At 44.6% G+C, this 25,781-nt stretch overlaps 1 protein-coding gene across 1 annotated transcript in view; it reads left to right on the top strand.

Moving 5' to 3' along the window:
* Positions 1–24,556, top strand: part of LOC112219880 (ciliary neurotrophic factor receptor subunit alpha-like) — a 141,463-nt gene extending 116,907 nt beyond the window's left edge. The window contains 2 exon segments of the mRNA XM_042302797.1: positions 7,839–7,986; positions 22,460–24,556. Coding sequence (XP_042158731.1) covers positions 7,839–7,986; position 22,460 — 149 coding nt within the window. The 3' untranslated portion in view covers positions 22,461–24,556.
* Positions 24,557–25,781: the final 1,225 nt, after the last annotated feature.

The following is a 25,781-nucleotide window of genomic DNA, read 5'->3' as shown; positions in this document are numbered from 1 at the left end:
TCTTCCCAGCAAAATCTACAGAGCTGAGATTGTTTAACGCCCCATACATTATAGCATTCTGTTGGTGGCAAGAATTTTGTAAATCATTTAAATAGAAAACTTGAAGTGTTGAATCAAGTGTTGTTTTTTGTACCATTTCTTAAACCACGTGTCATTGAATCGGTACATCAAAAACATCTTCCCATTTTTTTGCAAACTGTATGGCCCATATAGGGTGTGGATCATAATTATTTGGCCCATATAGGGTGTGGATCATCATTATTTGGCCCATATAGGGTGTGGATCATCATTATTTGGCCCATATAGGGTGTGGATCATCATTGTTTGGCCCATATAGGGTGTGGATCATCATTGTTTGGCCCATATAGGGTGTGGATCATCATTGTTTGGCCCATACAGGTACATCCCCCTTTGTTCAATTTTCCCGAACTGCCTGTAGCTCAGGACCTGAAGCAAGGATATGCATACTCTTTTGTACCACTTGAAAGGAAATACTTTGAAGTTTGTGGAAATGTGAAAGGAATGTAGGAGAATATAACACAATAGATCTGGTAAAAGAAAATACAAAGTAAAAAACAACCATTTCTTTTTCACTCTGGTTGTAATTCCGATGGTGTCCACAAGATGGCAGCAGTGTATGTGCAATGTTTCAGACGGATAATATGAGCAAATTACATGACATTTAGTGTGAAGTCACCCAGGTACATTTGGACAAATCGTGAAGGAGACATTTACATTCACATTACATTTTTCTGCAAGAATATCATCAAATCTGTGTACTTGGACTTTGATTTAACTTTTCCAGTATTAGTAGCCATATGATAAGATCAACATTTGCAAACACCCAGTTTTCATAACGTCATATTCTTGTACTTTTTGTCCAAAAGGAAAAGGCTGGTTGTCGCACAAGGTTAGCAGCTACATTTTGCGACAGATACGGGATTTCCCAATACTCCCGTAAAGCCCAGCTCATTGGCTATCTAGCTAGCTTTGTTTAACCCCGATTGGTGCTGATTTGACAAAGTTACAGTCAATTAAGTGATGGCCGCCCGCGTCATCGGTGCTCCTTGAAGGCGTCGCTCTCAGACCAAATTTGGTGTCCTGTAGGGTATACTCCCCCCCTAATGATATAGGGAAGTCTGGTTACATTCTAGGATCTCTGAGGAATAAATACGGACGTCATTTGACTGGTTGAAACAATGTTTAAGGTGAGATTTTCACAGATTCCTTTCTTTGCAAATTGAACGAATGGAAATACAAAATCTATCTTGTTTGCTATATGGACCTTTTTAGGATATGAAAAAATATTTTATCTAACAAAACGACACTTCATGTTATCTCTGGGACCCTTGGGATGATGAATAAGAGCAAGATTTCAGAATGTAAGTACACATTTCACCTTCAGAGGTGAAGGTATCAAACCTATCGCTGTGAAAAAAGTGTTTTGTTCTTAGGAGCTCTCCTCAAACAATAGCATGGCATTTATTCACAGTAAAAGCTACTATACATTGAAAAGTGCATTTATATTAACAAGAATTTAAGCTTTCAGCCAATATAACACACTTATATGTACCGACACTTGTTGTTTCTCTAAAAATCTGCGATCGAGACACAAGGCGCTGCAGGATTTACAACTGTCCCATTGACGGGACGCCTATCACCAAGAAGTTTTTAACATGGCAGCAGTGATATGAATGTGTACTCAGTACCAGTTCACTTCCTAACTGCATGTACAACGACTATACAACAATATATATTATCTATAACAACTATGTAATTCACAGTTCTTGGAGATTTTAATTGGTCATCTTCACATTTATGCCAGTTTTCTGATAACTAGCTGTAGTAAATGTTCACCCTTCCTTTTAGAAATATCTTGACAGGTGTATTGTGTCTGGACAAGTAGGTTTGGCCCCCTCATGCATGGTCCCTCAGATCTTCAAAAAAGTTCTACAGCTGTACCATTGAGAGCATCTTGACAAGGCGGCATCACCGCTTGGTATGACAACAACTTGGCATCCAATCACAAGGCGCTACAGAGGGTAGTGAGTACGGCCCAGTACATCACTGGGGCCAAGCTTCCTGCCATCCAGGACCTTTACACCAGGCGGAATCAGAGGATGGCCCTAAAAATTGTCAAAGACTCCAACCACCCAAGTCATAGATTGCAAGTCTGGAACCAACAGGACCCTGAACAGCATCTAACCCTAAGCCATAAGACAATTTTTGCACATTCACTGCTGATACAGTTTTTTATCTGTCCTGTTGCTTTACCTGTACAGTGTCCTGTTGCTTTACCTCTACCTGTACAGAGTGTCCTGTTGCTTTACCTCTACCTGTACAGAGTGTCCTGTTGCTTTACCTCTACCTGTACAGAGTGTCCTGTTGCTTTACCTCTACCTGTACAGAGTGTCCTGTTGCTTTACCTCTACCTGTACAGAGTGTCCTGTTGCTTTTCCTGTACAGAGTGTCCTGTTGCTTTACCTGTACAGAGTGTCCTGTTGCTTTACCTGTACAGAGTGTCCTGTTGGTTTACCTGTACAGAGCTCCAGAGTTCCTCTGTGGAGATAGGAGAACCTTCCAGAAGGACAACCATCTCTGCAGCATTCCACCAATCAGGCCTTTATGGTACAGTGGCCAGCCGAAAGCCACTCTTCAGTAAAAGGAATGTGACAGCCTGCTTGGAGTTTGCCAAAAGGCACCTAATGGACTCTCAGACCAAGATAAACAAGATTCTCTGGTCTGATGAAACCAAGATTGAACTCTTTGGCATCACGTTGGGAGGACACCTGGCACCTCCCCTACAGGGAAGTATGATGTTGGCTGCATCATTCTGTGGGAATTGTTTTCAGAGGCAGGGACTGGGACTCTAGTCAGGATCAAGGGAAAGATGAACGGAGCAAAGTACAAAGAGAAACTTGACGAAAACCTGCTCCAGAGCGCTCAGGACCTCAGACTGGGGTGAAGGTTTTCCTTCCAACAGGACAACGACCCTAAGCACACAGCCAAGACAACGCAGGAGTGGCTTTGGGACAAGTCTCTGAATGTTGTTGAGTGGCCCAGCCAGAGCCCGGACTTGAACCCGATCTAACATCGCTGGAGAGACCTAAAATAGCTGTGCAGCAATGCTTCCCATCCAACCTGACAGAGCTTAAGAGGATCTGCAGAGAAGAATTGGAGAAACTCCCCAAATACAGGTGTGCCAAGCTTGTCGCGTAATACCCAAGAAGACTCGAGGCTGTAATCGCAGCCAAAGGTGCTTAAACAAAGTACTGAGTAAAGGATCTGAATACTTATGTAAATGTCATATTTCAGTTTTACATTTTTTTATGAATTTGAAAATAATACTGTGAACCTGTTTTTGCTTTGTCATTATGCGGTATTGTGTGTAGATTGTTGAGGGGGAAAAGGGAATAAGGGAAAAAAATATTAAATCAAATCAAATTTACTTGTCACATACACATGGTTGGCAGATGTTCCGACAATGCCGTAATAACCAACGTGTAATCTAACCTAACAATTCCACAACAACTACCTTATAAACACAAGTGTAAAGGAATAAAGAATATGTACATTAAGATATATGAATGAGTGATGGTACAGAACGGCATAGGCAAGATGCAGTAGATGGTATCGAGTACAGTATATACATATGAGATGAGTAATTTAGGGTATGTAAACAAAGTGGCCTAGTTTAAAATGGATAGTGATACATGTATTACATAAAGATGCAGTAGATGGTATCGAGTACAGTATATACATATGAGATTAGTAATTTAGGGTATGTAAACATATAAAAGTAGCATTGTTTAAAGTGGCTAGTGCTAAAAATATGTACATCAATTTTCCATTATTAAAGTGGCTGGAGTTGAGTCAGTATGTTGGCAGCAGCCACTCAATGTTAGAGCAGGTGCAGTACCAGGCGGTGATAGAGCCCGACAGGATGCTCTCGATTGTGCATCTGTTTGTGAGTGCTTTTGGTGACAGGCAAAATTTCTTCAGCCTCCTGAGGTTGCTGCTGCTGCGCCTTCTTCACGACGCTGTCTGTGTGGGTAGACCAATTCAGTTTTTCCGTGATGTGTACGCGGAGGAACTTAAAACTTACTATCCTCTCCACTACTGTCCCGTCGATATGGATAGGGGGGTGCTCCCTCTGCTGTTTTCTGAAGTCCACAATCATCTCCTTTGTTTTGTTGACCTTGAGTGTGAGGTTATTTTCCTGACACCACACTCCGAGGGCCCTCACCTCCTCCCTGTAGGCCTTCTCGTCGTTGTTGGTAATCAAGCCTACCACTGTAGTGTCGTCTGCAAACTTGATGATTGAGTTGGAGGCGTGCATGGCCACACAGTCGTGGGTGAACAGGGAGTACAGGAGAGGGCTCAGAAAGCACCCTTGTGGGGCCACAGTGTTGAAGATCAGCGGGGTGGAGAATTTGTTACCTATCCTCACCACCTGGGGGCAGCCCGTCAGGAAGTCCAGTACCCAGTTGCACAGGGCAGGGTCGAGACCCAGGGTCTCGAGCTTGATTACGAGTTTGGAGGGTACTATGGTGTTAAATGCTGAGATGTAGTCGATGAACAGCATTCTCACATAGGTATTCCTCTTGTCCAGATGGTTTAGGACAGTGTGCAGTGTGGTTGCTATTGCGTCGTCTGTGGACCTATTGGGGCGGTAAGCAAATTGGAGTGGGTCTAGGGTGTCAGGTATGGTGGAGGTGATATGGTCCTTGACTAGTCTCTCAAAGCACTTCATGATGACGGAAGTGAGTGCTACGGGGCGGTAGTCGTTTAGCTCTCCTACCTTACCTTTCTTGGGAACAGGAACAATGGTGGCCCTCTTGAAGCATGTTGGGACAGCAGACTGGGATAAGGATTGATTGAATATGTCCGTAAACACACCAGCCAGCTGTAGACCCTGCCACATACCTCTTGTATCTGAGCCGTTGAATTGCGACTGTACTTTGTCTTTATACTGAACCTTAGCTTGTTTGATTGCCTTGCGGAGGAAACAGCTACACTGTTTGTATTCGGTCATTCGGTCATCTTGCCCTGGTTAAAAGCAATGGTTCGCGCTTTCAGTTTCGCGCGAATGCTGCCATCAATCCAACTGGCTGCACCGACTCCGATAGAGTCTCTCGAGTGAGCCATGTTTCCGTGAAGCAAAGAACGTTACAGTCTCTGTCTCTCTGGAATGCTACCCTTGCCTGGATTTCATCTACCTTGTAGTCAAGAGACTGGACATTGGTGAGTAGTATGCTAGGGAGTGATGTGCCCGTCTCTGGAGATTGACCAGAAGACCGCTTCGTCTGCCCCTTTTACGGCGACGTTGTTTTGGTTCGCCGGCTGGGATCCGATCCATTGTCCTGGGTGGTGGGCAAAACACAGGATCCGCTTCGGGAAAGTCGTATTCCTGGTCGTAATGTGATGGTGAGTTGACGTTGCTCTTATATTCAGTAGTTCCTCCCGACTGTCTGTAATAAAACCTAAGATTACCTGGGGTACCAATGTAAGAAATAACACGTAAAAAAAACAAAATACTGCATAGTTTCCTAGGAACGCCGGAAGTATGCTATTTTCCATAATCCATTTTATAATAAGGTTGTAATATAACAAAATGGAGAAAAAGTCAAGGGATCTGAATACTTTCCGAAGGCACTGTAGTCTGTCTTTACTGTAACCATTATAGTATGTCATACTGTAATTAATAATACAGTCTGTCATTATGGACTGTACATACGAAAATATGTGGACACCCCTTCAAATGATTGGATTCACCTATTTCAGCCACATCCATTGCTGACAGGTGTATAAAATCGAGCACACATCATTTTTTTCAGCATGACAATGTCCCTGTGCACTAAGCGAGGTCCTTAGAGAATTGCTTTTTCGAGATCGATGTGGAAGAACTTGACTGGCCTGCACAGAGCCCTGACCTGCTATAACAGCCTTCCCAGAAGAGTGGAGGCTGTTGTAGCAGCAAAGGGGGGACCAACTCAATATTAATGCCCATAATTTTGGCCATGAAGTGTATCTACCTCAATTACCTCGTACCCCTGCACATCGACTTCTTGTTACTCATTGTGGATTTATTCATTGTTAGTTTTCTATGATATCTCAATTTCTTACTCTCTGCATTGTTGGGAAGTGCCCTAAGGAAGCATTTCACTGTTTGTCTCTCTCCATTGTTGGGAAGGACCTTAAGTAAGCATCTACACTGGTTGTTTACCAAGCATGTGACAAATAACATTTGATTTGATTTAGGTATTGTATGACATTTTGGGGGGTAGCCCTGGCTGGGACTCAAACCTTGGTGCAGCTACTGTAAACCCATCATCTTAGCCCTTACGCCAAGAGATCCTAACATCTGAAGAGGTTGCTTGTTGTTGGGCTGAGGTCGCTATCTAGGCTACTGTAAGTTCTACTCTGGTAGAAGATGTCCTGTCATGTTCTGCTCTGGTTGAAGATGTTCTGCTCTGGTTGAAGATGTTCTGTCATGTTCTGCTCTGGTAGAAGATGTCATGTTCTGCTCTGGTAGAAGATGTCCTGTCATGTTCTGCTCTGGTAGAAGATGTCATGTTCTGCTCTGGTAGAAGATGTCCTGTCATGTTCTGCTCTGGTAGAAGATGTCATGTTCTGCTCTGGTAGAAGATGTCATGTTCTGGTAGAAGATGTCATGTTCTGCTCTGGTAGAAGATGTTCTGTCATGTTCTGCTCTGGTAGAAGATGTTCTGCTCCGGTTGAAGATGTCCTGTCATGTTCTGCTCTGGTTGAAGATGTTCTGCTCTGGTTGAAGATGTTCTGTCATGTTCTGCTCTGGTAGAAGATGTCCTGTTCTGCTCTGGTAGAAGATGTCCTGTCATGTTCTGTTTTGGTAGAAGATGTTCTGTCATGTTCTGCTCTGGTTGAAGATGTTCTGCTCTGGTTTAAGATATTATCTCATGTTCTGCTCTGGTTGAAGATGTTCTGCTCTCGTCGAAGATGTTCTCTCATGTTCCGCTCTGGTAGAAGTTGTTCTGTCATGTTCTGTTTTGGAAGAAGATGTCCTGTCATGTTCTGCTCTAGTAGAAGATGTCCTGTCATGTTCTGCTCTGGTAGAAGATGTTCTGTTATATTATGCTCTGGTCGAAGATGTTCTCTCATGTTCTGCTCTGGTAGAAGTTGTTCTGTCATGTTCTGTTTTGGTAGAAGATGTCCTGTCATGTTCTGCTCTGGTAGAAGATGTTCTGTGATATTATGTCTGGTCGAAGATGTTCTGTTATATTATGCTCTGGTCGAAGATGTTCTGTCATGGTCTACTATGGTAGAAGATGTTCTGCTCTGGTAGAAGATGTCCTGTCATCTTCTGCTCTGGTCAAACATGTCCTGACATCTTCTGCTCTAGTGAAGATATTCTGTCATGTTCTGCTCTAGTAGAAGATATTCTGTCATGTTCTGCTCTGGTAGAAGATGTTCTGCTCTAGTAGAATATGTCCTGTCATGTTCTGCTCTGGTAGAAGATGTTCTGTCATGGTCTACTCTGGTTGAAGATGTCCTGTCATGTTCTGCTCTAGTAGAAGATGTTCTGTCATGGTCTACTATGGTAGAATATGTCTTGGCATGCCCTGCTGTCTTTATTGAGTTTTTGATATGTTGACAAGTGTATAGTGGCTGTAGATATACTGTATGGAGCTATATGTATGTATCTATGTTCTATTCTGACATTGCACTATGGTCAGACATGTCCTGCCATCTCTGTTGCCTTCTTATTGGCTGTGTTTTAACCTGCTATGTTCTGATTGGATATGTGTATCTGACTTGTTATGTTATAATTGGCTGTGTTGTGATTGGCTGTGTTCCAGAGACTACCCCCTCCCCGGCCCCTCCCTCAGCAGAGCCCCATAGGGCAGGTGTCCCAGTGGGCAGAGCTTCATCGTCCCGACACCTCCCCTCACCCCTCCTCTGGTCCTCCTGTCTGCTGCAAGGGGCCCTAACTCTGGCCCTGATATGGTGAGTACATACACACTCCACATTAAACCCTACACTACAGTGATGTCTGCGTTGAGTCTGTGTTGAGTAGATAACCCAGACCCGGCGCCAGAACAAATCAGTTGAACGGTAATTTCCATGGATGGGCCCATTTATTTTTTCAGTTTGGTGCCCACAGCCTTAGTTATTGAGATGTAAAAATACAACGGGTGGAGTTGGAGTTTAAATTCCCATTTTTATAAAACATTTCAAACCCGTAAGAAAATGCACAGTGTAGGCCTAAATAAACGGTGTGTTCCACTTGTTGACGTGGCCTGCTGGTGATCAGTAGGCTTCCTCATTTACATCCTCGTTGACGGTATATTGATCTAAACCTTCAGTAGCTCCGTATATTGATCTATACCTTCAGTAGCTCCGTATATTGATCTAAACCTTCAGTAGCTCCGTATATTGATCTATACCTTCAGTAGCTCCGTATATTGATCTATACCTTCAGTAGCTCCGTATATTGATCTATACCTTCAGTAGCTCCGCATATTGATCTATACCTTCAGTAGCTCCGTATATTGATCTATACCTTCAGTAGCTACGTATATTGATCTATACCTTCAGCAGCTCCGTATATTGATCTATACCTTCAGTAGCTCCGTATATTGATCTATACCTAGCTCAGTAGCTCCGTATATTGATCTATACCTTCAGTAGCTCCGTATATTGATCTATACCTTCAGTAGCTCCGTATATTGATCTATACCTTCAGTAGCTCCGTATATTGATCTATACCTTCAGTAGCTCCGTATTGATCTATACCTTCAGTAGCTCCGTATATTGATCTATCTATACCTTCAGTAGCTTCAGTAGCTCCGTATATTGATCTATACCTTCAGTAGCTCCGTATACCTTGAGCTCTTCAGTAGCTCCGTATATTGATCTATACCTTCAGTAGCTCCGTATATTGATCTATACCTTCAGTAGCTCCGTATATTGATCTATACCTTCAGCAGCTCCGTATATTGATCTATACCTTCAGTAGCTCCGTATATTGATCTATACGTTCAGTAGCTCCGTATATTGATCTATACCTTCAGTAGCTCCGTATATTGATCTAAACCTTCAGCAGCTCCGTATATTTCTATGATACATAGCCTACTACATGAAACAGCGACTAGATTTTTATTCACTTGTTTAGGCAGGTCCTGAAATACATTTTTCTTAAATAAGAAAATGTATTTTCAAAAGCATAGAATAGCATATTTTGAGTTTAACTGATCACTGATCTGTGAAGCCTTACAGGGGTTACATGGTTACAGGGTTACAGGGTTACAGGGCTACAGGGTTACAGGGTTACAGGGTTACAGGGTTACAGAGCTACATGGCTACAAGGTTACAGGGCTACAGGGTTACAGGTTTACATGGCTACAGGGCTACAGGGTTACATGGTTACAGGGTAACAGGGTTACAGAGCTACAGGGCTACAAGGTTACAGGGCTACAGGGTTACAGGGTTACATGGCTACAGGGCTACAGGGTTACATGGTTACAGGGTTACAGGGCTACAGGGTTACAGTGCTACAGGGTTACAGGGTTACAGGGTTACATGGCTACAGGGTTACATGGCTACAGAGTTACATGGCTACAGGGTTACAGGGTTACAGGGCTACAGGGCTACATGACTACAGGGTTACAGGGCTACAGGGTTACAGGGTTACATGGCTACAGGGCTACAGGGTGGCATAGCTACATGGCTACAGGGCTACAGGGTTACAGGGCTACAGGGCTAAAGGGCTACAGGGGTACAGGGCTACATGGCTACAGGGCAACATGGCTACAGGTTTACAGGGCTACAGGGATACAGGGTTACATGGCTACAGGGCTACAGGGTTACAGGGCTAGAGGGCTACTGGGTTACAGGATTACAGGGCTACAGGGCTACAGGGTTACAGAGCTACAGGGCTACATGGCTACAGGGCTACAGGGCTACAGGGCTACAGTGCTACAGGGTTACAGGGTTACAGGGTTACATGGCTACAGGGTTACATGGCTACAGAGTTACATGGCTACAGGGTTACAGGGTTACAGGGCTACAGGGCTACATGACTACAGGGTTACAGGGCTACAGGGTTACAGGGTTACATGGCTACAGGGCTACAGGGTGACAAAGCTACATGGCTACAGGGCTACAGGGTTACAGGGCTACAGGGCTAAAGGGCTACAGGGGTACAGGGCTACATGGCTACAGGGCTACAGGGTTACATGGCTACAGGGCTACAGGGTTACAGGGCTACAGGGCTACAGGGTTACAGGACTACAGGGCTACAGGGTTACAGGGCTACAGGGTTACAGAGCTACAGGGCTACAGGTCTACAGAGCTACATTGCTACAGGACTACATGGCTAAAGGGCTACATGGCTACAGGGCTACATTGATACGGGGCTACGGGGCTGCAGGCTACAGGGTTACAGAGCTACAGGGCTACATGGTTACAGAGCTACAGGGCTACATGGCTACAGGGTTACAGGGCAACAGGGCTACAGGACTACAGTGCTACATTGCTACATGGCTACAGGGCTACAGGGGTACAGGGCTACAGGGTTACAGGGTTACAGGGCTACAGGTCTACAGGGCTACAGGGCTACAGGGGTACAGGGCTACAAGGGTACAGGGCTACAGGGTTACAGGGTTACAGGGTTACATGGCTACATGGCTACAGGGCTACAGGGTTACAGGGTTACAGGGCTACAGGTATACATGGCTACAGGGCTACAGGGTTACAGGGCTACAGGGTTACAGGGTTACATGGCTACAGGGTTACATGGTTACAGGGTTACAGGGCTACATGGTTACATGGCTACAGGGCTACATGGTTACAGGGTTACATGGCTACAGGGTTACAGGGCTACAGGGTTACATGGCTACAGGGCTACAGGGCTACAGATTTACAGGACTACAGGGTTACAGGGCTACAGGGCTACAGGGCTACAGGGTTACAGGGCTACAGGGTTACAGGGTTACCGGGCTACAGGGTTACAGGGCTACAGGTCTACATGGCTACAGGGGTACAGGGCTACAGGGGTACAGGGCTACAGGGCTACATGGCTACAGGGCTACAGGGTTACAGGGTCACAGGTCTACATGGCTACAGGGCTACATGGCTACAGGGCTACAGGGTTACAGGACTACAGGGCTACAGGGCTACAGGGCTACAGGGTTACAGGGCTACAGGGTTACAGGGTTACATGGCTACATGGCTACAGGGTGACATAGCTACATGGCTACAGGGCTACAGGGTTACATGGCTACATGGTTACAGGGTTACATGGCTACAGGGTTACATGGTTACAGGGTTACAGGGCTACATGGTTACATGGCTACGGGGCTACAGGGTTACAGGGTTACATGGCTACAGGGTTACAGGGCTACAGGGTCACAGGTCTACATGGCTACAGGGCTACATGGCTACAGGGCTACAGGGTTACAGGACTACAGGGCTACAGGGCTGGGCTACAGGGTTACAGGGCTACAGGGTTACAGGGCTACAGGGTTACAGGGCTACAGGGCTTACAGGGCTACAGGGTTACAGGGTTACAGGGTTACATGGCTACATGGCTACAGGGGGTTACAGGGTTACAGGGCTACAGGGGCTACAGGGCTACAGGGTTACAGGGCTACAGGGCTACAGGGTTACAGGGCTACATGGTTACACAGGGTTACTTACATGGCTACAGGGTTACAGGGCTACAGGGTTACATGGCTACAGGGCTTACAGGGCTACAGGGCTAGGGTTACAGGGCTACAGGGTTACAGGGTTACCGGGCTACAGGGTTACAGGGCTACAGGTCTACATGGCTACAGGGCTACAGGGGGGCTACATGGCTACAGGGTTACAGGGCTACAGGGCTACATGGCTACAGGGCTACAGGGTTACAGGGCTACAGGGCTACAGGGCTACAGGGTACAGGGTTACAGGGCTACAGGGTTACAGGGTTACATGGCTACATGGGCTACAGGGCTACAGGCTACAGGGCTACAGGGTTACATGGCTACAGGGTTACAGGGTTACATGGCTACAGGGTTACAGGGTTACAGGGTTACAGGCTACAGGGCTACAGGGTTACAGGGTTACATGGCTACAGGGTTACATGGCTACAGGGTTACAGGGTTACAGGGTTACATGGCTAGGGCATGGGCTACAGGGCTACAGGGCTACAGGGTTACAGGGTTACAGGGCTACATGGCTACAGGGCTACAGGGTTACAGGGCTACAGGGTTACAGGGCTACAGGGTTACAGGGCTACAGGGTTACAGGGCTACAGGGTTACAGGGTTACAGGGCTGGTTACAGGGTACAGGGCTACAGGGGTACAGGGCTACAGGGGTACAGGGCTACAGGGCTACAGGGTTACAGGGTTACATGGCTACAGGGCTACAGGGTTACAGGGTTACAGGGCAACAGGTCTACATGGCTACAGGGCTACAGGGTTACAGGGCTACAGGGTTACAGGGTTACAGGGTTACATGGCTACAGGGTTACATGGTTACAGGGTTACAGGGCTACATGGTTACATGGCTACAGGGTTACAGGGTTACAGGGTTACATGGCTACAGGGTTACAGGGCTACAGGGTTACAGGGTTACATGGCTACAGGGCTACATGGCTACAGGGCTACAGGGCTACAGGGTTACAGGACTACAGGGTTACAGGGCTACAGGGCTAGAGGGTTACAGGGCTACAGGGTTACAGGGTTACATGGCTACAGGGCTACAGAGCTACAGGGTTACAGGGTTACATGGCTACAGGGCTACAGGGTTACAGGGTTACAGGGCTACAGGGCTACATGGCTACAGGGCTACAGGGCTACAGGGTTACAGGGCTACAGGGATACATGGCTACAGGGTTACAGGGCTACAGGGCTGCAGGGCTACAGGTTTACAGAGCTACATGGCTACATGGCTACAGGTTTACAGAGCTACAGGGCTACATGGCTATAGGGTTACAGAGCTACAGGGCTACAGGGTTACAGGGCTACAGGGCTACAGGGCTGCAGGGCTACAGGGTTACATGGCAACAGGGCTACAGGGTTACATGGCTACAGGGCTACAGGGTTACATGGCAACAGGGCTACAGGGTTACATGGCAACAGGGCTACAGGGTTACATGGCAACAGGGCTACAGGGTTACATGGCTACAGGGCTACAGGGCTACAGGGTTACATGGCAACAGGGCTACAGGGTTACATGGCTACAGGGCTACAAGGTTACATGGCAACAGGGCTACAGGGCTACAGGGTTACATGGCAACAGGGCTACAGGGCTACAGGGTTACATGGCAACAGGGCTACAGGGTTACATGGCAACAGGGCTACAGGGTTACATGGCAACAGGGCTACAGGGCTACAGGCTAAAACAATACTTGGCCAGATCCGATTGTGGTATGATTTTTTTTCTTCTCTCTTTTTGCAAAAAGTATCATAAAAGCTATCAAAAAGTTAATTTGAGTTGCCTCTTAGTTAATTATCCTTGTCCTCTACACACCTCAGGTAAAAATAATTACATATAATTGCATGAAATAACTAATGCATACCAGAGCTCCCCAGGTCACTCTCCCTTTCTTTTCTGGCACCTCCTAATTTATTTTCCAAATGAAGCACTGGTAAGGGGCCAGGAGAGAGCTGTAGGGTACCGGCCGGTGCTGATGGAGGACGATATCACCCAGCAACAGTCAACAAAGAGCTATTTGAAATTAATAAATTAATAAATAATAGGCCTACACTTGTTAACTAAATAAATAGCAAGCCTATACTAGTTAACTAAATTAATAGTAGGCATACACTAGTTAAATTAATAAATAGTAGGCCTACACTAGTTAAATTAATAACTAGTAGGTCTATACTAGTTAACTAAATAAATAGTAGGCATACACTAGTTAAATTAATAGTAGGCCTACACTTGTTAACTAAATAAATAGTAGGCCTACACTAGTTAAATTAATAACTAGTAGGTCTATACTAGTTAACTAAATAAATAGTAGGCATACACTAGTTAAATAAATAGTAGGCCTACACTAGTTAACTTAATAAATAGTAAGTCTATACTAGAACCTTAACTAAATGATTAGTAGGCCTATACTTAACTAAATAAACAGTAGGCCTATACTAATTAACTAAACAAATAGAGGCCTATACTAGTTAAATTAATAAATGGTAGGTTTATACCAGTTAACTAAATAAATAGTCGGCCTGTACTAGTTAAATAAATAGTAAGCCTAAACTAGTTAAATAAATAGTAGGCCTACACTAGTTAAATAAATAGTAGGCCTACACTAGTTCAATTAATCAATAGCAGGCCTATACTAGTTAACGAAATAGTAGGCCTATACAAGTTAATTAACTCGCTTCTAAGTAAGCTCACAAAATAAGTTTCTCAAATCAAAACAAATGTTTTTTGTCAAATGTGCTGAATACAACAGGTGTAGACCTGAAATTATTACTTAGAAGCCCTTAAACAACAATGCAGTTGTGCAATGCAGTAAATAATAATATAAGTAACAAATAATTAAAGAGCAGCAGTAAAATAACACACAAGGCTATTTACAGGGGGTACCGGTACAGAGTCAATGTGGAGGCTATTTACAGGGTGTACCGGTACAGAGTCAATGTGCAGGCTATATACAGGGGTCCCGGTACAGAGTCAATGTGGAGGCTATATACAACGTGTTACGGTACAGAGTCAATGTGGAGGCTATATACAGCGTGTTACGGTACAGAGTCAATGTGGAGGCTATATACAGGGGGTCCCGGTACAGAGTCAATGTGGAGGCTATATACAGGGTGTTACGGTACAGAGTCAATGTGGAGGCTATATACAGGGGGTACCGGTACAGAGTCAATGTGGAGGCTATATACAGGTGATACCGGTACAGAATCAATGTGCGGGGGCACGGGTTAGTCAGGGTAATTGAGGTAATATGTACAGGTAGGTAGAGTTAAAGGGACTATGCATTGATAATAAACAGAGAGTAGCAGCAGCGTAAATGAGGGGTCTGGGTAGCCCTTTGATTAACTGTTCAGGAGTCTTATGGCTTGCTGGTAGAAGCTGTTAAGAAGCCTTTTGGACCTAGACTTGGCGCTCCGGGTACCACTTGCCGTGCAGTAGCAGAGAGAACAGTTTATGACTAGGGTGGCTGGTGTCTTTGACAACTGGCCCCAGTGATGAACTGGGCCGTACACACTGCCCTCTGTAGTGCAATCGGAGGCCGAGCAGTTGCCATAACAGGCGGTGATGCAACCAGTCAGGATGCTGTTGATGGTGCAGCTGTAGAACAAGTTAATTAGCCTACATAAAATTTCGATCAGTCCAAAGTCTGCAGGATGTGTGTGTATGTGGCTGAGGTACCTGTACCAGACAGGGGGAGACAGGCCAGGGCAGATGGGGAGCAGATCGCTGGGTGGGATCCTTGCAGCAGTGCAGCATGCAGCGGGAGTAGGTGTCACAGCCTCTTGGTAGAAGCTTTTTTTGGGGAGGCTGAGTAGGAGAGGAGGAGTTCAACCAGACAGGTACAGATAAAAATGTCAGGACTTTACAAAAAACGTTGGGCAAAGACAAAAAGCAAGACGCCATTAAAAGTTCTACATTTGAGTGCCATTCCCTCACCGAAGGACACTGGAAAACGAGGGGTGATTGAGACAGTGACAAAACATTAACAGATCAGTTTGGCTCTTCTCTGTGTGATGTTTTGGTGTATCACCGTCCTGGGATCTATGAACCCGAGTTGCCCAGTAAAGTACAGGGGATGAGGAGGAGGATGAGGAGGATGAAGAGGAGACGATACAGTAGGAAAACATCTGCTCCAGCTAACAGTTCAAAACAAACACCACATCACAGGAAGCGAGTCGATTGGCTGATCCAAAATGGTCCACGTATGATTGGTTGATCCATAGGGGGTTACGTCAAACTGTAAAAGATATTTCCTCATACCGCCTCGGGGCAATTTGCTGCTCCTATTTCCTCAAGAGGAGTGAGGCAACATGATATGTCTTTTATGCATGTGAAAGTGACTTCTATCCATAAAGACAGGATAACAATGGCAGGGTCCCATTTGGGATGCAGCTCAGGTTAGTTTTCAGTGTAAATTGCTCCATGCGTAATGAGATGATAAGGCAACGTCCTACAGGGTTTAATATGACTCACCTGCCAGCTCCCTTTCAGGGGCTGCATCTCAAACGGACACCTCTTTAGCGTCTAAGAAATTATATCTGTTTAAGTATTATATCTGTCACTGATCTGGAGAAATGTATGTTTTTATTTCCTCATGTCTAGATTACTGTAACTCTTTCTCAGTCAAATATCACTCCATCGTCTACAGTTAGTTCTGCAGCTCGGCTTCTAACAGGCACCAGGAAATGTAACTATATCACATCTGTTTTAGCTTCTCTACGCTGGCTACCAGTCACATTTATAATAGTTTTTAACATTATATTAATCACGTTTAAGACTAGGCTTGGTTTAGCCCCATTCTATATCTCTGACCATTCATCTCCCGACCAGCCTGAGATCCCCCTGCAGGCCACTGTTGACCATTCATCTCCCGATGAGCCAGGACACAGCCTGATATCCTCTTGCAGGCCACTGTTGACCATTCATCTGCCTATGAGCCAGGACACAGCCTGAGATCGTCTGGCAGTCCACTGTTGACCATTTCAAAGTCTAGATTGAAAATGAAGGAGACTAGACATTTGCCATTAGGACCCATAGAATTTGGAATGGTCTGCCAGAGGAGATCAGGCCTGCAGATTCAGGGCCTCTTTTATATCCCTGCTGAAGACACACTTATTTAAGATGCTTTTAATGTAGGATTTCAATGCTTCTAGTCCTTAGATAACTGTGCTCTATGTTGCTTTTTCATGTATTATTTCTTACATTGGTAGCCCATAAAACCTTAAGTGTATTACATACACTCAGGAAGAACTATTGGATATCAGAGAGACGTCAACTTAGCAGCACAACCAGAATTACGATCAGGAATATTTTTTATATATTTTTATTTCACCTTTATTTAATCAGGTAGGCTAGTTGAGAACAAGTTCTCATTTTAACTGCGACCTGGCCAAGATAAAGCAAAGCAGTACGACACAAACAACAACACAGAGGTACACATAAACAAATGAGCAGTCAAAAACACAATAGAAAAATCTATGTACAGTATGTGCAAATGTAGAAGACTAGGGAGGTAAGGCAATAAATAAATCTATCACCATATCGATTGCAGTACACGAGCGAGTAACACAACTCTAACTTCCACAATGCCCCTACCACCCTCCTTTTGGCAAATCTGACCATGACTCCAGCTTGTTGTTCCCCTCCCATAGGCAGAAACTAAAACAGGAAGCGTCCATGCTTAGGTCTATCCAATCAGTCTGACCAATCAGATTCCACTTCAAGATTGCTTCAAGATTGCTTCGATCACGTGGACTGGGATATGTTCCGGATAGCCTCAGAGAACAACGCTGACTCGGTGAGCGAGGTTATAAGGAAGTGTATAGGAGATGTTGTACCCACTGTGACAATGGAAAGCTTCCCAAACCAGAAACCATGGATTGATGGCAGCATTCGCGCAAAACTGAAAGCACGAAACATCGCGTTTAATCATGGCTAGGCAACTGGGAATATGGTCGAATACAAACAGTTTAGTTATTCCTTCCTTAAGGCAATCAAACAAGCAAAGTGTCAGTATAGAGACAAAGTGGAGTCGCAATTCAACGGCTCAGTTACGAGACGTATGGGGCAGCTTCTACAGACAATCACGGATTACAAAACGAAAACCAGTCGCGGACATCGACATCTTGCTTTGTGCGCTTTGAGGACAATACACCAACGCGGCCCACTACCAAAGACTTTGGGCTCTCCTTCTCCATGGCCAACGTGAATAAAACATTTAAAAGGCTGCCAGCCCAGACGGTATCCCTAGCCGCGTCCTCAGAACATGCGCAGGCCAGCTGGCTGGTGTGTTTATGGACATATTTAATCAATCCCTATCCCAGTCTGCTGTCCCCACATGCTTCAAGATGGCCACCATTGTTCCTGTTCCCAAGAAAGCTAAGGTAACTGAACTAAATGACTATCGCCCCATAGCACTCGCTTCTGTCATCATGAAGTGCTTGGAGAGACAACTTCCCACTTCAATTTGCTTACCGCTTCAAAAGGTCCACAGATGATGAAATCGCCAGCACACTGCACACTGCCCTAACCCATCTGGACAAGAGGAATACCTATATAAGAATGCTGTTCATTGACTATAGCTCAGCATTCAACACCATAGTACCCTTCAAACTCGTCATCAAGCTTGAGACACTGGGTCTCGATCCCGCCCTGTGCAACTGTGTCCTGGACGTCCTGACGCGCCTCCCCCAGGTGGTGAAGGTAGGAAACAACATCTCCACTCCGCTGATCCTCAGCACTGGGGCCCCACAAGGGTGCATTCTCAGCCCCGTCCTGTACTCCCTGTTCACCCACTACTGTGTGGCCATGCATACCTCCAACACAAGTATCAAGTTTGCAGACGACACAACAGTGGTAGGCTTAATTACCGACAATGACGAGACAGTCTACAGGGAGGAGGTGAGGGCCCTCGGATTGTGGTGTCAGGAAAATAACCTCTCACTCAATGTCAGCAAAACAAAAGAGATGATTGTGGACTTCAGGAAACAGCAGGGGGAGCACCCCCCTATCCACATCGACGGGAAAGCAGTGGAGAAGGTGGAACGTTTTTTAAGTTCCTCGGTGTACACGTCACCGACGAACTGAAATGGTCCCACGCACACAGACAGCGTGGTGAAGAATCACAGAAAACACCCACTAACCTTTACAGATGCACCATCAAGAGCATCCTGTCGGGCTGTATCACTGCCTGGTAACGCAACTGTACTGCCCTCAACCGTAAGGCTCTCCAGAAGGTGGTGCGGTCTGCATCATGCATCACCGGGGGCAAACTACCTGCCCTCCAGGACACCTACAGCACCTGATGTCACAGGAAAGCCAAAAAGAACCTCAAGGACAACAACCACCCGAGCCAAGACCTGTTTACCCCGCTATTATCCAGAAGGCGAGGTCAGTACAGGTGCATCAAAGCTGGGACCAAGAGAATAAAAAACAGCTTCTATCTCAAGGCCATCAGACTGTTAAATAGCCATCAGTAGCGCAGTGAGGCGGCTGTTTACCTACAGACTTTAACTTCTTATGGCTGGGGGCAATATTGAGTAGCTTGGATGATTAAGGTGCCCAGAGTAAACTGCCTACTACTCAGGCCCAGTTGCTAATATATGCATATTATTAGTAGATTCGGATAGAAAACACCCTGAAGTTTCTAAAACTGCTTGAATGATGTCTGTGAGTATAACAGAACTCATGTGGCAGGAAAAAACCTGAGAAAAAAATCCACCAGGAAGTGGGAAATCTGAGGCTTGTAGTTTTTCAATACGGTGTCTATGGGGTCAAATTGCACTTCCTAAGGCTTCCACTAGATGTCAACAGCCTTTAGAACCTTGTTTGATGCTTCTACTGTGAAGGAGGGGGGAATGGGAGCTGAATGAGTCAGTGGTCTTGCAGAGTGGCATGAGCTGGTCACGCACATTCACGTGAGAGTTAGCTTGCGTTCCATTGCATTTCTGAAGACAATGGAATTCTCTGGTTGGAACATTATTGAAGATTTATTTTAAAAACATCCTAAAGATTGATTCTATACATCGTTTGACATGTTTCTACAGACTGTAACGGAACTTTTTTACTTTTCGTCTGGCCTGCGCGTCATGAATTCGGATTACTGGGCTAAACGCACAAACAAAAAGGAGGTATTTGGACATAAATGATGGACTTTATCGAACAAATCAAATATTTATTGTGGGACTGCAATTCCTGGGAGTGCATTCTGATGAAGATCATCAAAGGTAGGTGAATGTTTATAATGTTATTTTTGACTTCTGTTGACTCCACAACATGGCGGATAACAGTATTGCTTGATTTGTTGTCTGTACTCAGATTATAGCATGGTGTGTTTTTTTGGTAAAGCTTTTTTGAAATCCTACACAGCAGTTGCATTAAGGAGAAGTTTATCTATAATTCCATGCATTATAGTTGTATCTTTTATCAATGTTTATTATAAGTATTTCTGTAAAATGATGTGGCTCTCTGCAAAATTACCGGATGTTTTGGAACTACTCAACGCGCCAATGTAAAGATTTTTGTATATAAATATGAACTTTATCGAACAAAACATACATGTGTTGTCTAACATGAAGTCATATGAGTGCTATCTGATGAAGATCATCAAAGGTTAGTTATTACTTTTATCTTTATTTTTTTATTTTTTTTTGTGACTCCTCCCTTTGGCTGGAAAAATGGCTGTGTAGACCTAACATAATCGTTTGGTGTGCCTTTGTCGTAAAGCCTTTTTGAAATCGGACACTGTGGTGGGATTAACAAGAAGTTTATCTTTAAAATGGTGTAAAATACGTCTATGTTTGAGGAATTTTAATCATGAGATTTCTGTTGTTTTGAATTTGGCGCCCTGCACTTTCACTGGCTGTTGTCATATCGATCCCGTTAGCGGGATTCAAGCCATTAACCTGTCTCGTCCCCTTCAACTACGCAATTTGAAATGGATTTAACAAGTGACATCAATAAGGGATCATAGCTTTCACCTGGATTCACCTGGTCAGTCTATGTCGTGGAAAGAACAGGTTCCTAATGTTTTGTATACTCAGTGTTGGCCCATGTGACAGGCCTTATCAGACTCAGTGCTGGCCCATGTGACATATCTTATCAGACTCAGTGTTGGCCAATGTGACAGGCCAGTGTTGGCCCATGTGACAGGCCTTATCAGACTAAGTGGTAACCAATTTTGACAGGTCTTATCAGACTCAGTGTTGGCCCATGTGACAGGTCTTATCAGACTCAGTGTTGGCCCATGTGACAGATATTATCAGACTCAGTGTTGGCCCATGTGACAGGTCTTATCAGACTCAGTGTTGGCCCATGTGACAGATATTATCAGACTCAGTGTTGGCCCATGTGACAGGTCTTATCAGACTCAGTGTTGGCCCATGTGACAGGTTTTATCAGACTCATTGCACATTCATAACAATAGTTGTCTTTATACATTCGCACCAGTTGATATCGGTAGTTATTATGAAGCAGTTCTTGATGAAAGTCAACCTTTCTCAAACAGGAACAGATTCAAAATTAGGCATATTTATCTGTCTGGTGGTTAGAGGAATGTAAGCGTCTCTCTTACCCTCTCTGGGGACCAGTGAAATGTCAGGTCATTAACCCTGCTTCAACGCATTAACAATCTGGTGCCTGCTCTGTTTCAGAGCACAACCTGATGGATAAGTAGACTCTGATCTACACTGGAACACCCCTGGTAGTTAGGTAGAATCTGGTAGACTCTGATAGACTCTGATATACACTGGAACACCCCTGGTAGTTAGGTAGAATCTGGTAGACTCTGATAGACTCTGATCTACACTGGAACACCCCTGGTAGTTAGGTAGACTCTGATCTACACTGGAACACCCCTGGTAGTTAGGTAGACTCTGATCTACACTGGAACACCTCTGGTAGTTAGGTAGACTCTGATCTACACTGGAACACCCCTGGTAGTTAGGTAGACTCTGATCTACACTGGAACACCCCTGGTAGTTAGGTAGACTCTGATCTACACTGGAACACCCCTGGTAGTTAGGTAGACTCTGATAGACTCTGATAGACTCTGATCTTCACTGGTACACCCCTGGTAGTTAGGTAGACTCTGGTAGACTCTGATAGACTCCGATCTTCACTGGTACACCCCCGGTAGTTAGGTAGACTCTGATAGACTCTGATCTACACTGGAACACCCCTGGTAGTTAGGTGGACTCTGATCTACACTGGAACACCCCTGGTAGTTAGGTAGACTCTGATAGACTCTGATCTTCACTGGTACACCCCTGGTAGTTAGGTAGACTCTGGTAGACTCTGATAGACTCTGATCTTCACTGGTACACCCCCAGTAGTTAGGTAGACTCTAATAGACTCTGATCTACACTGGAACACCCCTGGTAGTTAGGTAGACTCTGATCTACACTGGAACACCCCTGGTAGTTAGGTAGACTCTGGTAGACTCTGATAGACTCTGATCTACACTGGAACACCCCCGGTAGTTAGGTAGACTCTGATAGACTCTGATCTACACTGGAAAAACCCCATGGTAGTTAGGTAGACTCTGATCTACACTGGAACACCTCTGGTAGTTAGGTAGACTCTGATCTACACTGGAACACCCCTGGTAGTTAGGTAGACTCTGATAATGTAGAGGAGGGTCAGGTTGGTTCATATCAGTAACCAATCTGAACACCAGTGTTGGTTTGAATCAGACAGACAGACAATACATAGATACTGTTGTTATAATGCTCTATATGCTACCCCTCTGTTTCTAACTCTGTTCTCTCTATCTCCCTCTCTCAGATGTTTTATTCCTGTGGAAGAAATTGAGGAGTCTTCTTCGTCTATTTTGCACATATTAATGGACATCCTGCATTGATCATTTATTTCAAGTTTCACACAACGTTAAATAGAAAGTGAAGATGTGATGAAGTCAAAGTTAAAAGAAAAGTTTTCTACAGAAAAAAAAAAACATCAACTACTCACAACAACAACTACAGGTACTAACAGCAGAACTACAGTACTGCACAGAAGCAGACATCATTGATTGGACAACACAGAAGCAGACATCATTGATTGGACAACACAGAAGCAGACATCATTGATTGGACAACACAGAAGCAGACATCATTGATTGGACAACACAGAAGCAGACATCATTGATTGGACAACACAGAAGCAGACATCATTGATTGGACAACACAGAGGCAGACATCATTGATTGGACAACACAGAAGCAGACATCATTGATTGGACAACACAGAAGCAGACATCATTGATTGGACAACACAGAAGCAGACATCATTGATTGGACAACACAGAGGCAGACATCATTGATTGGACTACACAGAAGCAGACATCATTGATTTGACAACACAGAAGCAGACATCATTGATTGGACAACACAGAAGCAGACATCATTGATTGGACAACACAGAAGCAGACATCATTGATTGGACAACACAGAAGCAGACATCATTGATTGGACAACACAGAAGCTGACATCATTGATTGGACAACACAGAAGCAGACATCATTGATTGGACAACACAGAAGCAGACATCATTGATTGGACAACACAGAAGCAGACATCATTGATTGGACACCACAGAAGCAGACATCATTGATTGGACACCACAGAAGCAGACATCATTGATTGGACAACACAGAAGCAGGACTGTGTCTCCATGGAGCTCCAGGCTTGTTAGTGGATCTGAGACTGTTAAGACTTCTCCTCAGCAGCACAGTGGACTGATTCCATTCTCCAAGTAAAAAAAACAAAAAACTTTTTCATTCATTATTCAGTGAATTTTGAGACACTTGTAAGAGATCCCAAGATCCCCTTTGTCATCATTTGTGGTGACATACAGCTAACTCATCATGCCAAAGACTTGTCTTGGAGAAGGTTTCCCACAATCCTCAGCTTCCTTAAGCCTGTGCCTGTGTAGAAGGGATGGAACCCAGAGAATTCCAGGATTCTGTATCTGATCTGACATCCGACAACCAACATGACGTAACGATATAAATAACAACACATGACATAAACAACAACATAACAGAGAACTAAAACACACTTTGGAGAAATCCTGAATAAGAATTCTATAGCTTTCTACTGCACCCAGCGAACACCAAGAAAGTAGAGGTGTTAAAACACAGTGGATTTGAGAGCAATTCATCTCCATCATCGTCGTCTGTTTGGGACTTTACTATTTGAGGAAGTAGATTGCCATACAATACATGACTTTAAAAGGATAAGGGTCTATCTGCAAAAAGTTGATTCTGAGGTAATTGGCTTTAATGTTCCAAAACCTCATTGGTTTGAACGGTGTGATCAATTTTAACGTGTAGTCTTTCCCAACATATTTACAGCACTATATAGGTAGACATTGTATAGAACAAAAATATATATTTCAATAACTCAATAACATAAATGCAGATAGAACCATTCAATTCCAAGCTCGCGATTAGGCCCTCAGTCCTCTGGCAGGTAGACTATAAACTCTGTAGAAAGACAAGCTCTCGATTAGGCCCTCAGTCCTCTGGCAGGTGGACTATAAACTCTGTAGAAAGACAAGCTCTCGATTAGGCCCTCAGTCCTCTGGCAGGTGGACTATATACTCTGTAGAAAGACAAGCTCTCGATTAGGTCCTCAGTCCTCTGGCAGGTGGACTATATACTCTGTAGAAAGACAAGCTCGCGATTAGGCCCTCAGTCCTCTGGCAGGTAGACTATAAACTCTGTAGAAAGACAAGCTCTCGATTAGGCCCTCAGTCCTCTGGCAGGTGGACTATATACTCTGTAGAAAGACAAGCTCTCGATTAGGTCCTCAGTCCTCTGGCAGGTGGACTATATACTCTGTAGAAAGACAAGCTCTCGATTAGGCCCTCAGTCCTCTGGCAGGTGGACTATAACATTTGTAGAAAGATGAGATTAATTTATAGTTCCATTGACTTTTCAAAATGTGTTTTTGCAGTTTACATTTTAATAGCCAATATCACAAGTTCATATTATTACAAGGAATACTGTTGTGCATTATTACATGTTTAATATTGAATAATAAAATACACACACAGGATCTACACACACACACAGGATCTACACACACACATAGGAACTACACACACACATAGGATCTACACACACACACACACAGGATCTACACACACACACAGGATCTACACACACACATAGGAACTACACACACACATAGGATCTACACACACACACACAGGATCTACACACACACACAGGATCTACACACACACAGGATCTACACACACACACAGGATCTACACACACACAGGATCTACACACACACACAGGATCTACACACACACACAGGATCTACACACACACATAGGAACTACACACACACATAGGATCTACACACACACACACACACACAGGATCTACACACACACACAGGATCTACACACACACATAGGAACTACACACACACATAGGATCTACACACACACACACACAGGATCTACACACACACACAGGATCTACACACACACAGGATCTACACACACACACACACAGGATCTACACACACACACACACAGGATCTACACACACACAGGATCTACACACACACACACAGGATCTACACACACACAGGATCTACACACACACATAGGAACTACACACACACATAGGAACTACACACACACACAGGGTCTACACACACACACAGGATCTACACACACACAGGATCTACACACACACAGGATCTACACACACACACAGGATCTACACACACACATAGGAACTACACACACACACAGTATCTACACACACACACCGTAACTACACACACACAGGAACTACACACACACATAGGAACTACACACACACATAGGATCTACACACACACACACACACACACACACACAGGATCTAGACACACACACACAGGATCTACACACACACACAGGATCTACACACACAGGATCTACACACACAGGATCTACACACATAGGATCTACACACAGGATCTACACACACAGGATCTACACACACAGGATCTACACACACAGGATCTACACACATAGGATCTACACACATAGGATCTACACACACAGGATCTACACACACAGGATCTACACACATAGGATCTACA

Source organism: Oncorhynchus tshawytscha, linkage group LG20 (genome assembly GCF_018296145.1).
Source record: "Oncorhynchus tshawytscha isolate Ot180627B linkage group LG20, Otsh_v2.0, whole genome shotgun sequence".
Taxonomy (NCBI): domain Eukaryota; kingdom Metazoa; phylum Chordata; class Actinopteri; order Salmoniformes; family Salmonidae; genus Oncorhynchus; species Oncorhynchus tshawytscha.
Note: the sequence above shows the minus strand (reverse complement) of the source record. Positions and strands in the feature narration are given on the sequence as shown.